The following is a 15,126-nucleotide window of genomic DNA, read 5'->3' as shown; positions in this document are numbered from 1 at the left end:
TCTATGGGTAAAAGAATGCTGGGAGAGGCAAAGGAAAAAAAAACCCCAAACATTACATGTTTAGGAAATACCTGTACCTAGCTGGAGGTGGCAGCTGTACCACAGCTGGTCCTGCTCCCACGTGCAGCTCTTGGCAGTTGGAAGCTACTGCTTCCTCCTCCTCCAAACTGTAAACTAGGAGAGTTTCGTTTCCATACCCCTCTGTGCACAGAAATGAGCTCAAGCATTTTGAACAGTTTATTGAACAAGCAATCTCTGCAGCACAACACTTCAAAGGTTCCCAGACTTTGTGCACTGGAGGCTGAGGGAAACCCTGCCCCGTGTTCTTGTTGTCATGCTTCTGTATGCACAAATTTAGGGACAGCTTTCCCACCACTGCCTCTGCCCCAGCCCTTTACATTCAGCTCCTGCACGTTCAGCAGATAGTTTCAAGCAGCTTTCTCACAACAGTGCACATCAAACCCTCACAAGCCCCAGGATGTTCCCCAGCACATGCATGGAGAGTTCAAACACCCACACATCCAGGGGGAGAAACAAACAGTTTTATATTAATTCAAACTCTTAAAGAAATAAAGTTATTTGTAATAAAACTTCGATTTAGAAAGAAAATTATCTGCAATCCAAGCAAGCTTCCTTGCGTTCACAGCATCCACCACCAGTGTACAGAAGGTGTTGCCTTCCCACAAGTGCAGGAAAAACGAGTGCTCAGCAGGAAGCCAGAGTTCACCAGGCCCTAACATTAAAGCGTTACTTTAAAAGCAACACAGTCGTGGTAAATGATTGGAGCTACTCACAGCTAGTGGTAATCAAGTCCAGTCAGTTGCCATAAACAAAGTTGTAGACGAGGAAGGTGGGTGTTTGGCAGTATTTGGTTGCAAACTGTTTGCCATCTGGTGTGGGGTCAGAGAAGGCAATTTCCTCAGTGCTCAGGTAGCTGCCATACATGAATGTGCTCCTGGGGGAGAAGAGAGCTGTCAGAGCTACGCTGTGAGCCAGGGGAGCATCACCCCAGCCCCTCTCTGCAGGGAGCTGATACAGAACCAAAATAGGGTGGGAGACCACCCCCCTTATGAAGCTCTGCTTTCAAACAGCAGAGGACAGTGCTGATGCCACTTTGCCCTCCTGGAGCATGGTTTAATTAGGAACCAGGAGCATTATACTGAATCCAGACCACTGAGGTCCCCATGGCTCAGGGCAGCACTGCCCACAGAGGGAGTGGGAAATGAGCACCGAGTGATGGACTTTCAGAATGCTGAACTCAAACTATAGTGGAGTAGGTTGATATATTTATATATGTATGAATAGAGATATATACATCTGTGCACATTTATATTATGCATACAGTGGGTATATAATATGTATTAATGCTTACATATGACTACAGGCTCATGGGCCAAGCTGAGCCTGGAGGCAGACCCTAGGAACAGATTGAGGGGATGCTTCCTTGTTTTACTTTTTTTTTTCCCTCCAAGTCCTCCTTCATGTTTCTCTTGAACCAAACACACTTGAAAAGTTCAGAATTTCCTGCCTGGAAAAGACTTGGTGTTTGGGCCCAATTTGTCCAGTAAAATAACATTAAAAATACTCTTTCCTAACAAGCAGAGTTTCCCTTGGAAATTCCAGTCCTCGTAGCTGTGTGTTCCAGTTATACTCAGCCATAACAGCTCGGCTCACCTTCGAGATTTCAGATACACATCATTTAAGTACTACATAACAGAGTACCTGCCCACTTAGTAGCCCTCCACCATGAAGATGGGATTGCAGATGTGTCTGTACACATGAACGAACCACAGAATACCTTGAGTTGGAAGGGACTCCCAAGGATCACTGAGTCCAACCCTTGGCTTCACACCCAAACCCGGTGGCTGAGAGTGGTGTCCCAGCACACCCTGAGCTCCAAAACTGGGGCTGTGCCCACTGCCCTGGGGAGCTGCTCCATGCCCACTGCTCTCTGGGGCAGAACCTTTCCCTAACCCCCACCTCACATAGAATCATAGAATCATAGAATCACCAAGGTTGGAAAAGACCTAAAAGCTCATCCAGTCCAACCGTTCACCTATTCTCACCTATTTAGCTCCTACTAAACCATGTCACCCTCCCCCGATGCAGCTCTACGCCGTTCCTTTGGATCCTATCATTGGAGGAAGCTGCAGGCCGCCACGAGGCCTCTTCTCAGCCTCCTCAGGGCCAAACTAACCGCAGGACAAAGCCTCTGTGATTCTCTGCAATCCCTTCCTCCCTCTCCCAGTTCCCACCCCGCCTCAGCTCCATACCTGACCACGTCCACCAGGCGCCGTGCGATGCCCCTCCTGCGTGCGAGGCCGAACACCCAGATCCTGCTGACCCCACACACTGCAGGCTCCGGCTCCGTGGAGCAGCGCCATGCCCGCTGCTGCTGCAGGGCATCCTGCCCAGGGCTCTGAGTCGTGCTGGGCTCACACAGCACCCGGAAAGCCTGCAGAGATGAGTGGAAGCGTTGAGCTGTTCCTCTCGAGGACACAGAGCCACCAAGCAATGCCAGCTGAACTTCCTGCTGCCTTTTACTGGCAGCCCGGTCTGCTGGTTGGCGACTGCACACAGCAGGGGCGTTGAGACCAGATGATCACTGCGGTCCTTTTCAACCCCAGCCATGATGTTACAGGGCAGACCAGCTCCTAAACCGTGTGCAAGCTTGCTCAAGCACCAGCTGTGCAAGCCCAACCCCTGCTAGCAACATCACCAGCTGACAAAAGCACAAGCTTTTCTTTAATTTTACTCTTCCTCTTCTTAATTTTACCCTTCCTCCTCCTTTGAAAGTTAACATTTCCAAAACACACCAAGAGCCCCAGTTACCAGCCTGCAGTTTCCCCCTCTCCTCACACAATTAACACACACCTGCTTAATTGATTCAGCCACCAGGCACCCAACAATCATCTTCTCGTTGGACACAAACAAGTAGGTTTTAGTCTTGGCTGGGCAACTCAAGGCAACTTGCTTGAAGCCCAGCTCATTATCTACAATCTCTCGCACGTCTTCTGCCTGAAACAAAAGGAGGGGTGCATTAGGTACCAGCATTCTTCAGCTCAGCATGAACCTGTCAGGAATGAAAGGAGGCTGTGGATGCCCCATCCCTGCAGGCATTCAAGGCCAGGCTGGATGTGGCTCTGGGCAGCCTGGGCTGCTGGTTGTTGACCTGCACCCAGCAGGGGGTTGGAACTGGATGAGCACTGTGGTCCTTTTCAATCCAGGCCATTCTATGATTCTATGAAACTCATTTCCCCCAAATAATCCCATGCTTACACAAGGCCAGGATTCATGAAGCAGCCCTGAAGCAGCTGCATGCTTTACCTGACACCAGTGGCTCTCACTGTACACACAGCTAATCTGGCAGGATTTTTTTGTTTTGTTATATTAAAAAGACAAAAAAAAAAAGAACAGGCTCTCACTAGCATTCTCATCTCTGTATCTCCATCAGAGCACACCCACCTCTCACCTGAATCCATCAACACGTTGCATTGAATGTTTAAGAACAAGACCTTCAGCATGGAGAGCAGAGTCAGGATGAGCGACCACAGCAGCCTGCACTGTAGAAAGCAAGCTGCCACGACCCATGGAAGCTGTGTGCCCCATCCTTAGAGGTGCCCAAGGCCACAGATGGGCTCTGCACAGCCTGAGCTGCTGGGGGCACCCAGCCAAAGGCAGGGCGTGGGTCTGTAAGGTCCCTTCCAAAGCAGCCATTATGTGATACAGCGACCCTGCTCTGCCCTCCTGTAGGCCTTCTGCATTCCAAGCGATGTATGACTGTGTGAACTGAGGCATTCAGGGATCTGAGCCATGAAAAAACTAATCTACAATACAAACCCCAAAATAAACAAACATGTACCTTCTTGACTGCGTATTTTGGGTCATCTGGAAGAATCAATACGATTTTCCCATCCCAGAACTCTGCCACAACCCGTTCTTTCTTCCAACACTGCCACAGAGAGGGGGAGAAAAAAAAACAAGTCAGTGGTTTAGCAAGAGAGGAAGTGATTCAGTGAAGACTCTGGCAGATGTAGCTGTAATTTGAACCACCTCAGCTTTCAGGAATAAAGTCAAATCACATTCATCAAACTGATGAACACAGTTGCTGGCACTGCACGCTACTTACACTTTAACCTCCCATCTGGCTGACAAAACAGCCTGCAGCTGTCTCAACTTAATACCTGGATGATATGTGCTGCTTCCTCTTTACTCAGAGGGCAGTGGGGCCCGGGCACAGCAGCCCAAAGAGCTGTGGGTGCCCCATCCCTGGAGATGCACAAGGCCATGGGTGGGCACTGGGCAGCCTGGGCTGGTGGGGGGCAACCAGGGGTTGGAACTAAACGATCTTCAGGCTGCCTTCCAACATTCTAGGATTCTCCTGTGTCCTTCAGAGATGTGAATGCAGCTGAGGCCTTACCACATATCTGAGGCACTCGAGGAATCTCTCGTGGTACTGGATGTGTTGGGCTTCATCCTCAGGGCTGGCAGCTGTGTAGACCATGCCACATGACTTGCAGGCAACGGTACCAAAATGCTTCTGTCCTGCATCCTAGTGAGAAACAGAGCTGGTTAAGCATGAATGACACGTGCTCTGAAGGGCGAAACCACATTTAGTTTAAAGGAACGACGTTAAGAATTTGTTATAGCAACAATAATCAAAGATTAAAATATTTTGATTACACTTGGATTTTTGAGGAGGAGCGCAAGCTTTTGCTTATTTGTAGAACATTCAAGACTACCTAGCATAAAGTTGTTATACAAAGAATGCATTATTTGGAACAAGCCTTGAAACAGATGGGTCAGCAACATGCTGAGCAAACAACGTGCAAGAACACCACAAAACCAAAGGAAAACCATACAGCCCTTTCTTGCCAGTCACCTAAAATAAAAAAAATAATAATAAAAAAACTTTTTTCATAGCTCTGTCAGGACACAGGGAGAAGGAACTGCATGTCAGCTGTGCAAGAACTTTCAATACCTGAAGGGACCATATAAACAGGAGGGAGAATGGCAGTTTACGAGGGTAGATACTGACAGGACAAGGGGGAATGGTTTTAAACTGAGACAGGAGGTTTAGGTTGGATCTTAGGAGGAAGTTTTTCATTCAGAGGGTGGTGAGGCACTGGAACAGGTTGCCCAAGGAGGCTGTGGATGCCCCATCCCTGCAGGCATTCAAGGCCAGGCTGGATGTGGCTCTGGGCAGCCTGGTCTGCTGGTTGGTGACCCTGCACACAGCAGGGGGTTGGAACTAGATCATAGAATGGCCAAAGTTGAAAAGGACTATAACGATCATCTAGTTTCAATTAGATGATCAATCAACTAGTATCAATCTTTGAGGTCCTTTTCGACCCATTCTATGATTCTATAAACAGCAAGTTGATGTCTAAGTGGTGACAAGAACTGAAGGCCCATTTGTTTAGAACTTGTTCTATTTTCCTGCACAGGCTGTTTGCCCTTCCCTGTGCCCTCTCAGTGCAGGCTGCCCTTGTCCCTCAGCACCTGCTATCCACCCCCTCTCCAGCATGGCCCCAAGCAGAGCTGTACACTGGCTGGGCTGGAGCTTGTGGGCCACAAGTCAGCCACACTCAGAACAACCAGCGCAGGGTAAATGCTTCAGCTGTCTTCATACTGCTGCTCTCATCTGGGTTTCTCTCTTCTGTGTAACCACCCAGCAATCAGATCAGTACTTCACCCTGAAGGGCAGCAGCAGCAGGAAGGCAGATGTGCTTCACAGCTCTGTGTTCACAGCCCCTGCTTATACATTTCCACGCTGCCTTGACTGCCATTTGCTGTTACAGTCATCACAGTGTGGTTTGTTTGAGGCTTACATGTAAGGAAATCTGCTTATTGCTTAGCCTCAAGACATGTCTTATTTCCTTGTCACTGTGCCACGAGCCACCCCAAGGACCCAGCATCCTTACAATGATCATCTGATCGTTGGACTGCTTGCAGAGTTCTCTTGCTTTCTTGCTTTTCTGCACACCGTGAGGCATTTTTGCAGGTGGACTGGATCCAAATGGAGAACTCAGTTCATCCAGCGCCCTGAAAATCATTTCAGAAAGATGTCAGTTGGTCACTCACACAAAGGTTAACTTCACACATCAGACACCCAGGGCAAGGTTGTGACTTTTATAAGAGAACACCTCAAAACTGAGATACAGCAAAGGTTGCTGACAGCTGTGTTGCCAGCTGCTCTTTGGAGAGTGAGGAGGGCTCAAGGCAGAACAGGAACTCACAGCTACCAAGCCCATGATTGAGCACTCTCTCACTTGCACAGCCATCCTATCTCCAGGAGACTGGGACACTGCCACTAGCTGGAACTCAGCAGTCCCAGCCAAAGGGATACAACAGAGGAGACAGGGCCAGGTCCATGAAGCATGAGAACTGGAGGTGAAGAAATACATGCCCAAGCCCAGTGCTCCAGCCTCAAACCATGGCTTACTTGGAGCTAGGCAGTCCCACACAGACTCAGCAAGCTGCTCAGTGCTGGAAACTTCACCAAGTCCAGGATCCAAAGAAACAAAACATCCCCTAAAGAGTTCCTTTGATATATTCCTATTAAGTTGATACATAAACTTATGGCTGTAATCATGCTTTTAAAAACATGCTTGAAGAGAAGCCCTCCTTAATGCAGCCATGAAGGAAGAGTTCACTGCCACACTCCAAGTCTCCAAAACTGTACCTCCTTCTCTGGGGCAAAGCACACCAAACCCACAGTCCTGGCAGAGGGCTGCAACAGCTGAGCACTGTCACAAAGCCCTTGGATGGTGAACTCAGCAGTCCAGCAGCAGAATAATGCTGAATCAGAAACTCCATGCCAAAGATGTGAGTGGAGAGCACCAGGCTGCCCTGTGGAGCTTAGTGGGCTTATAACATCCCCAGCAGGGCTCAGGGTGATGAGCAGAAAGGGATGCAGCCCCGAGCACCTGTGATTATAAGTGCAGCTGGCAGAGGGAACTCATGTCTCAATGCAAAACTTGGTGAGCCCTGGTGTGAGGGCTCAGTGTGTGCAGCTCAGGACACCTGATCCAAGCTGGATTTGGGCACACTGTGACACAAAGCAAGGACGAGGGTCCTTTTCTGCCATCTCAGCAGGAGGGGCATCATCATCTGAGATTATCTTACACAGCTTCAGGTATTCCTGTGCTGAAGAAAGCTGACTACGAATCACACGCAGCATCAGCAACGCTTCCCTCTCAAGGAGAAAAAAAGATTGATCTCCAATTACCTATGGGTTTTGATCTAGATGGAGAAACTTTAGCTGAGACCCACTGCAACTTGTTATTAACTGCACAGTTTTCCTTCAGACTTCCACAGCATGGAGTTTCTTAAGCAATCTCCAAGTGGGAAACTCTTAGTGTCATGCAGTGAACACGGAACTCAGAGATACACCCAACCATTTTATAGATTTGGCTGCTAAGGAGAACTTCCAAAGCAGAAACTTCACATAGGAAAAGCTTGTGTTCATCAGCTTCCCAAGAGACAACAGCAGATCCAAGGCTGATGTGCAGTTAATCACAAACACCAGGCTTTGCACATATTCCAGGGTTCCACTTGCACCACGGAAGGTATGTGAAAAGCCACATGAGGAAGCAAAGCAAATATTGCAATCAGATCTCGCTTTCAACACTCCTCTGTGGCAAAGGACTACCATAGCTCAACAAGTTTTGGAAGGTTTGTTTTGGCTCAATCTGAAATGATTTCAAGCACTGGGGGCTGTGTGTGTGTTAATGTCCACAATAAACGAGGCTCAGAATGTTTTGACTGTTAACAAAACATATCGAGGAGTTGATTCAGTGTGGGAGGGGGACCAGCAGCTTTTCTTGCATGGGAAATCTTTTTCCATTGGAAGTCTTGGAGTAGGGCAGAAATTAATTAAGGAAATAAGCTAATCAGAAGCACAAACATCAGCACCTTAGCAGTACAGAGAGAAGCACGGAGGCTGGAAGCCATTTAGCAAGGAGATCATGCATCTTACAGAATCCAAAAGCAAACCTCACATGCTCGTGCTCTATTTACATCCCACTAAACATGAAACACGGCCAAGTACAATTCTGAAAGATCCACTCAGGTGGGAAAGGAGAAGAGAAGCAGAGGCTTCTGTTAATCAATCCTCACCCATCTCTGTTACAACTTCTGTCTTGTCTTTTGCACCTGGATCAAAAGGGCAGAAGTTTGAGTGCTGCTGCATGACAGCTTATCAGCCACAAGCACCTGAGAGAAGCAGCTAACGACAGGTTCACCTCTGAAGCAGCTGCTTCCCAGAGCCAACAAGGATTACCTCTCTTGTTGCCCTGCACCAAGACAGAAGGCTGAACTTGGGCTTTTAGAATGATTATATGCATATTTTAACAATTATTCTGTCAATATGACACTCCTGATAGACAGCAAAGATGAACATACCTCTTCTTGCTGGTAGGGGGCCCACTGAATATGGGGTAGACAAGGGCATTCGAAGATGCTGGAAAAGATAAGTGACATTATAGTGGCTTACAGCCATTTTTTAGTCACAGAACACGTTGATACATGGAAACAGAAGAAGTTGGGAAGTCTTCCCATAAGTTACAGCACACAATCTGCAAGTTTTAGGATAATGCAGCATAGATCACAGTAAGTCTAAGTGAATTATTGCTTAGGAGTGTTTTCCATCAAGCATAAATAATTCAAGTGCTCAACTGTTTGCTGCTTTCATGATTTTTGACTGCATTTGCTGAAGGATGGAGACTCCTCAGCAATTACAGAAACACGAGGAAGTGCACAGGCAGAAAAGCAGCACTGAGAGCCTCCAAAGAACACAATGAGAAGACAAACATTTTGTTTCTAGGAACAGGACACAATAAAATGGCTCTTGTTATTATCAGAAGAGGTAAGGAAGGCTCCAGTAAATGATACAAAGCCCCAAACTTGTTAGAAATGTGAGATCTTAGAGGGCCAAGAAAGCATTCAATAAGAGCAAGAGGAAGACTTGGCAGTGCCTGCTGCTCAGTGAGGAAATGTGAAATCCAGGTGACAAACTAGGAAAGAATTACTTGTGAGCAGATCATTCTCATCATTAAGATACAAAGGACACTCCAATTTGCACACTTCAGAAAAAGAACACTCAGTTAAATCACATTCAAACCACTGTTGGCAGTAATTCACTGCCAAAAGAAGTGCAGAGGGGAGTTTTCTAGGTCACCATCAGGCACAAACTTCATGCATACAGCCTTGTGGATATTCAGCTAGCAGACAGGCACATGTAAGAATTGAAATTAAAAAGCATTCTTGCATTGAAAAGGGTTGGAAAAACATACTCCGAAGTAAGGATAGAAGGGAAACTGCTCCACTTAACAATAAGCAGGGGCAAAAGAATGGAGAGGTGTTGACTCTCTGGGCAGCAGCTGCTATCAAACCCTTGAGTTACCACCTCCTTGAAAGCAGAAGCATCTCCCAGATGCAGTGCCTGCGTACTGTGCACACTGAGATGCACAGAATTCAACTTACCCTTCTTACTCCCTTCGTGTGGAGGTTGGCTGGAAGGAATGCAATCATCTGACTGGCATGTTGTGGAAGAACGAATCTCACCACTGTCCTGTAAATTAAGACAATCTTTTAGGGCAAAAGCTCCCCAGCTCTCAGGTAGCAGTTACAGAACCACACACAGTGCAGGCTCCCTTCCTGAAGAAGCATTAATTGATGCTGTATACAGTTTGATTCACTCATCACTGCATTTGTTTTGTGCTTTGTTTTCTTCTTTGTACCATCAGCTTAGCATGCCTGGGACTCAGCTGCACTTTCTGCTTATATCTATGTGTCTTAACAGTTTTTGGAAACCTCCTGCAAGCGTTCTATTAAAATCAAAGTCTGCCAAACCAACTGCTGCCTCCAGCTCTGCCCTTGTCATAACATGACTGTGTTTATTCCCCATCTCCTCAGGGTCACCAGACTGCACAATGTGAAACCAGATCAAGGCCAAACTCTCCCTGTGCTCATTTTGCAATAACGAAGTCACCAAGTTTCTTCTTCCAATGCTACATACTTCTGATTAACCTCTGAGAAACAGCTCACCCATTAAAAAGTGCAATCACAGCAGTGTGAAATGCTTTAGAAAGTTATATATTAACTGCGTGTGCAAGATTGGATTGTGCAAGCTAACACTTGTGTTTTAGTAGTGCTAGCTAGTAAAAACATATTGACAATTAAGATTGGTGTGTGAGAGACACACTAATACAGTGCAGGTGAACAAAGCAGGCAATAAACTGTTCTTTATAATCATGCATTGGTTCAATAAAGCAGATTAGCCCTATAAAAACAGCTTCCCATCTTGTTCTCTGCTTCCTTCTGGTGCCTGCTATTAAACACTGCAGTAGAACCCCAGCAGCCTTTCCCACCTCCATGCATTTTAGATGCCAGAACGCAGCAACACAGATGTGACACTAAGTGTAATGGAGGTCTGTGACTCCCTGTTCTGATTTCATATTTACTGCATTCCACTGCTACCTTTACCTTTCCCACCTATCACCTGTGTAGTTCTTTGTCAGCTTTGTTCCTCACCACACACACGCAGAAATAGCAAGGGGGAATGGTTTTAAACTGAGACAGGGCAGGTTTAGGTTGGATGTTAGGAGGAAGTTTTTCCCCCAGAGGGTGGTGAGGCACTGGAACAGGTTGCCCAAGGAGGCTGTGGATGCCCCATCCCTGCAGGCATTCAAGGCCAGGCTGGATGTGGCTCTGGGCAGCCTGGTCTGCTGGTTGGTGACCTGCACACAGCAGGGGGTTGGAAGTGGATGAGCACTGTGGGCCTTTGCAACCCAGGCCTTCCTATGATTCTAGATTGCTGTCAGCACAAACACTGCACGGGCAGCTTTCCTCTCAGCCACCCTAAACAGAGTATTTCACTGCAGCACACAGGCATGACAACAAACTGGAGTTTTACCACTGCTATGGTAAAACTACTCACCGTGCTCCCTGCATGGCTGCACTCTTCAGTCTCAGAAGGATGAGAAGCAACAACAGTGCTGCCTGCACTTTGCTGCAGAGACGCCTTTCCTTTGTGTGCAGTATTTCTCTCTTGATTTACACAACTCGGAAAGTTCTCTCTGTTGTTGTTTTCTCTCTTCTGAGGCACAGAAGTACTTCTCTGTGCACTGTCTGCCTTGAGGCTTTTGTTGGCATCAGCTGAACGAGACCTGGGGGGAGTCTGGAGAGGCTTAAGGTCTAAGGGTGGTTTCTTAGAGTGCGACTTCTTGCTGGCAGAAAAGAATGCTGCTCCCGACTGAAGCCTCAGAGCCGGTTTCACTGTCATGCTGAGGACTCTGAAGGGTGAATCCATCTTCTTCTTAATTAGACAAGGAGTATTCTCTTTCCCCACACTAGGTTTTTTAGGGGGTGCATCTGCTTTCAGCTTCTTAAGGGCTTTGGGGGCAGTTTTGCCATGCTTGGAACCAGCTGCAGGCCTGGCTGGCTTTGAATTCGTGTTCCTGCTGACATTCACATTAACTTTCTCAGTCCTGGTGGCAGCCAGGGGACTCTTACAACTGCCCCTGTCCCCAAAAGCTCCGTTCTCACTCAGCTGTTTCCTCTCTAGAATAGTAAGGTATTGCTTTTCCTTGCTATAAAAAGACATCACGGGCACGATGGGCTGGTATGAGGCAGCAGGCTTAGGGGATAACTGGGAGGAAAACTCCCTGCGTGTAGCAGTGGGGATGCTGGCAGCCTGCAGTGGGGACACATCCAACCTCCTCAGTGGTGCTGGCTTCACAGAAACAGCTCCACTTTCCTCATCACTGGAGCCAGGTGACCATTTGATCTGAGAAGAAAACCAGCGAGCTCTTGATTTCTTGAGGCTTTCAGCAAAATCCAGCTCCCTTCTTTTCACAGGAGTCTCAAAGGCACTATGAAAAACAAAGCAAAATGTCACACATTGACAGCTTTTCAGGTATTCTTGTGCTTAAGTCACGCTCCAAGTCCACTCAGCCTAGCTGCCTGCACCACTAGATGCCCTTTAACAAACACAGACCCAAGGCTGTCAACAGCCATTTTGTTTTCTGCTTTCAGAGGGGGGGAAGCAAAAACCCCACAGTATTTCACATTCTGAAAGGCATGCACTGAATTCTCACACCGATGTATTTCAGAGGCTAAAACTCTGTTGGTGCTGCACCAAGGGCCCAAAGGGGACCCACTTTACACAAAGGACACATTCAGCTGTAACATATTTGCTTGCTGTAAATATTTAGTGAGGAAAAAATCTCACTATCTCAGGAATTTGTCCGTCCAATTCAGAAGAAAAACTTCACCCTGGTCTCCTCCCCGAAATATTTTTGTGGGTGAAGGACAAGAGGAGCATGAGAGAAATCTGTTCTGCTGTGACAAAGTAACAAAGGGAGAGGACCAGCCTGTTCTGTGGGATGTAAGCTCAGCGTTGTGTCCATAGCCAGTGGCTACATTAGTGGGAACAGATATACTTGTAAGATATATGTAAGAAAGGAGCTCCTGGGGACTAAAAGTGCCCCTGGGGTGCAGCAAGTCCAGCACTGCCAGCCAGTTCTGGACAACCCGTGCATCTATGATCATTTGCACACTTTTACAAACTGGAAAAGACTGAAACTCTATCACAAATAAATGTAAACATCAGAGTTTTATTTCTTAGGTTCCTAAGCCATCATTTTTTTTTTAGGTTTCCATTGGTTTTGGGACCTCATTAGGGTTTGACAAATCCTACATTTGACAAAGGTGACTGCCAAAATAAGATACACATATTAAAAAGCAGTAATAGCTCTGGCACACAGCAATGCAACCACCAACGTGGCTCTGCAAAGCACCAGCTTACAGTGACACCTTTTTCTTGTTTCTAGTTCTGCACTGATTGTGCTTTAGATGGAAGATCAGTTTCAGCTTCCCTACGTATCAGTTGAAAGCTCTCAGAACAATATAAAATGCTATTAAGTCATAAATATCGACTAATTCCAGAGCATTTCAAAACTACCTTATTTCCACTTCATGATAAAATTTTCAAGAATTTGAAATATGAGAAGCTGGATTTGGGTTGGGGCAACCCCAGATACATCACAGATCGTTTGAGTTGGAAGGAACCTTTAAAGGCCACCTGGTCCAAGACTCCTGCAGTGAACAGGGACAGCTACAGATCCATCAGGTGCTCACAGTCCTGTCCAGCCTGACCTTGGCTGTCTGCAGGGACAGGGCAGCCACCACCTCTCTGGGCAACCCATTTCAGTGTTTCACAACCCTTACTGAAAGATTAAAAAACAACAAAACATTTTCCTTATATCCAGGCTATATCTCCTCTCTCTTAGTTTGAAATTATTTCTCCTTGTCCTATCACAACAGACCCTGCCAAAGAGTTTGCCTCCTTCCTTCTTACAGCTCTACTTTAGATACTGACAGGCCTCACTCAGGCCATCCCACCAACCTTCTCTTCTCCATGCTGCACAGCCCCAGCTCTCTCAGCCTCTCCTCATAGGAGAGCTGTTCCATCCCTGGGATCATTCTTGTAGCCCTCCTCTGGATTCACTCCAACAACTCCATGTCTCTCCTGTACTGAGGACTCCCAGCACTGCAGCTGAGGTCACACAGCACAAAGCAGAGGGGCAGGATCCCCTCCCTGACCCTACTGGCCACACTGCTTTTGGTGCAGTCCAGGATACAGTTTGCTTTCTGAGCTGCAAGGGCACAGCGCTGCCTCATGGCCAGCTGCCATCCACCTGTACCTCCATGTTTTTTTCATCTACAGAGAACTCACTGAGAGCAGTCCTGAGAAGGACTTGGCGGTTCTGACGGATGAAAAGCAGGACATGAGCCAGCAGTGTGCTCCCGCAGCTTGGAAGGCCGGGGCTGCATCAACAGAGGGGTGCCAGTAGAGACAGGGAGGTAACTGTCCACCTCTATTCTACCCTTGCAAGACTGCAGCTGGAATACTGTGCCCAGGCCTGCACTGGAAGGATGCAGAGCTGTTGGAGCAGGTTGAGAGGTGGGCCATGAAGATGATCGGAGGGCCGGAGCACCTCTCCTATAAGGACAGATTGATGGAGTTGGGCTTGTTCAGCTTGGACAAGAGAAGACTCTGGGGAGACCTCATTAAGGCCTTCCAGTAGCTGAGGGGAGCCTACAAGCAGGATGAGGACTGATGTTTTGCACGGTCCACTATCAATAGGACAAAGGGGAATGGCCTTAAACTAATTCAGATTAGATATAAAGAGGAAATTCTTTATTCAGATGGCAGTGATACCCTGGCATTGCTGCCCAGAGGCAGCATGGGCCCAGATGGGCCCTGGGCAGCCTGAGCTGATGGGGGGCACCCAGCCCATGGCAGCAGGGTGTGTAAGATCCCTTCCAACCCAATCATGCTGTGACTCTACGTTCAAGGAAACATTAAAAAAAAGAGGTTTGTACGTAGTTAACATACGTCTGAGCAGGGCTCTGGCTCCTCTTCTGCGAGCTCACAGCTGCCATGTCACCAGCCGAGCACCTGCAGGAAGGCATTATGAATCAGGTGAAATCGATTTTAGTTACAGCTTTCAGTTAACGAAGGAAGAGAAGTTGGGAACTGGCAATAACGATTAATAAAAGCGGTTTTCAAACAGGGCAGGGATCGGAATAATGTTTAAACTGAGAGTAAATAACAGTACAGAGAAGATTTCTGCTTCGAGTCCTAACCAGACCCTTCCAATACCCAAAGAAGGGCGATAAGAAAGAAGGGAACAGACCCTCAGCCCCTCTCAGGACGACTCCAGACCCCTTAGGCCCCGCACACGCCGGCCGCACTCCCCCTCACCTCAGCGCCGCCTCCATCACGGCCACCAACGGTCCCGCGCCTTCCAACCCGCGCGCGCGTTCACCCGCCAGGCCGCCCATCTGCTTCTCATTGGCCGAGAGCCTTGCCGCTCAGCGCACCTCGCAGGGCCATTGGTCTGACTGCGGCCCGCCACTCACATTTCAGCCAATTAGATGGTTGTCCCCCCCCCCCGGCGGAAACTCCAACTCCCAGCATTCCTGGCGAGAACAGAGCCGCCTCTGGGGGGGGAGGGGCGGTGCGCGAGGCACGCTAGGAAATGTAGTTCGTAATGCACGCTGAGACTCGGAAGCTTGGGAAGCGCTTTGCCCAAGTAGTGCCGCGCCCTGCCACAG

General features: G+C 47.9%; 2 protein-coding genes across 2 annotated transcripts in view; both read right to left on the bottom strand.

Moving 5' to 3' along the window:
• The window catches only part of LOC128084794 (uncharacterized), a 240,064-nt gene that overhangs the window by 198,093 nt on the left and 26,845 nt on the right, over positions 1-15,126 (bottom strand). The gene's annotated exons all lie outside the window — the stretch shown is intronic.
• Positions 223-14,879, bottom strand: ESCO2 (establishment of sister chromatid cohesion N-acetyltransferase 2). Its single transcript, XM_052692054.1, is given in 12 exon segments — positions 223-955; positions 2,274-2,455; positions 2,875-3,018; positions 3,863-3,952; positions 4,421-4,552; positions 5,925-6,045; positions 8,407-8,464; positions 9,487-9,574; positions 10,943-11,876; positions 14,405-14,467; positions 14,774-14,829; positions 14,832-14,879. Coding segments are annotated over 12 exon segments (2,040 nt in total). The 5' UTR covers positions 14,865-14,879; the 3' UTR covers positions 223-816.

The sequence above is a fragment of the Tympanuchus pallidicinctus genome, unplaced genomic scaffold (assembly GCF_026119805.1).
Source record: "Tympanuchus pallidicinctus isolate F22 unplaced genomic scaffold, pur_lepc_1.0 scaffold1, whole genome shotgun sequence".
Lineage (NCBI taxonomy): Eukaryota > Metazoa > Chordata > Aves > Galliformes > Phasianidae > Tympanuchus > Tympanuchus pallidicinctus.
This window is presented reverse-complemented; position numbering and strand designations above follow the sequence as displayed.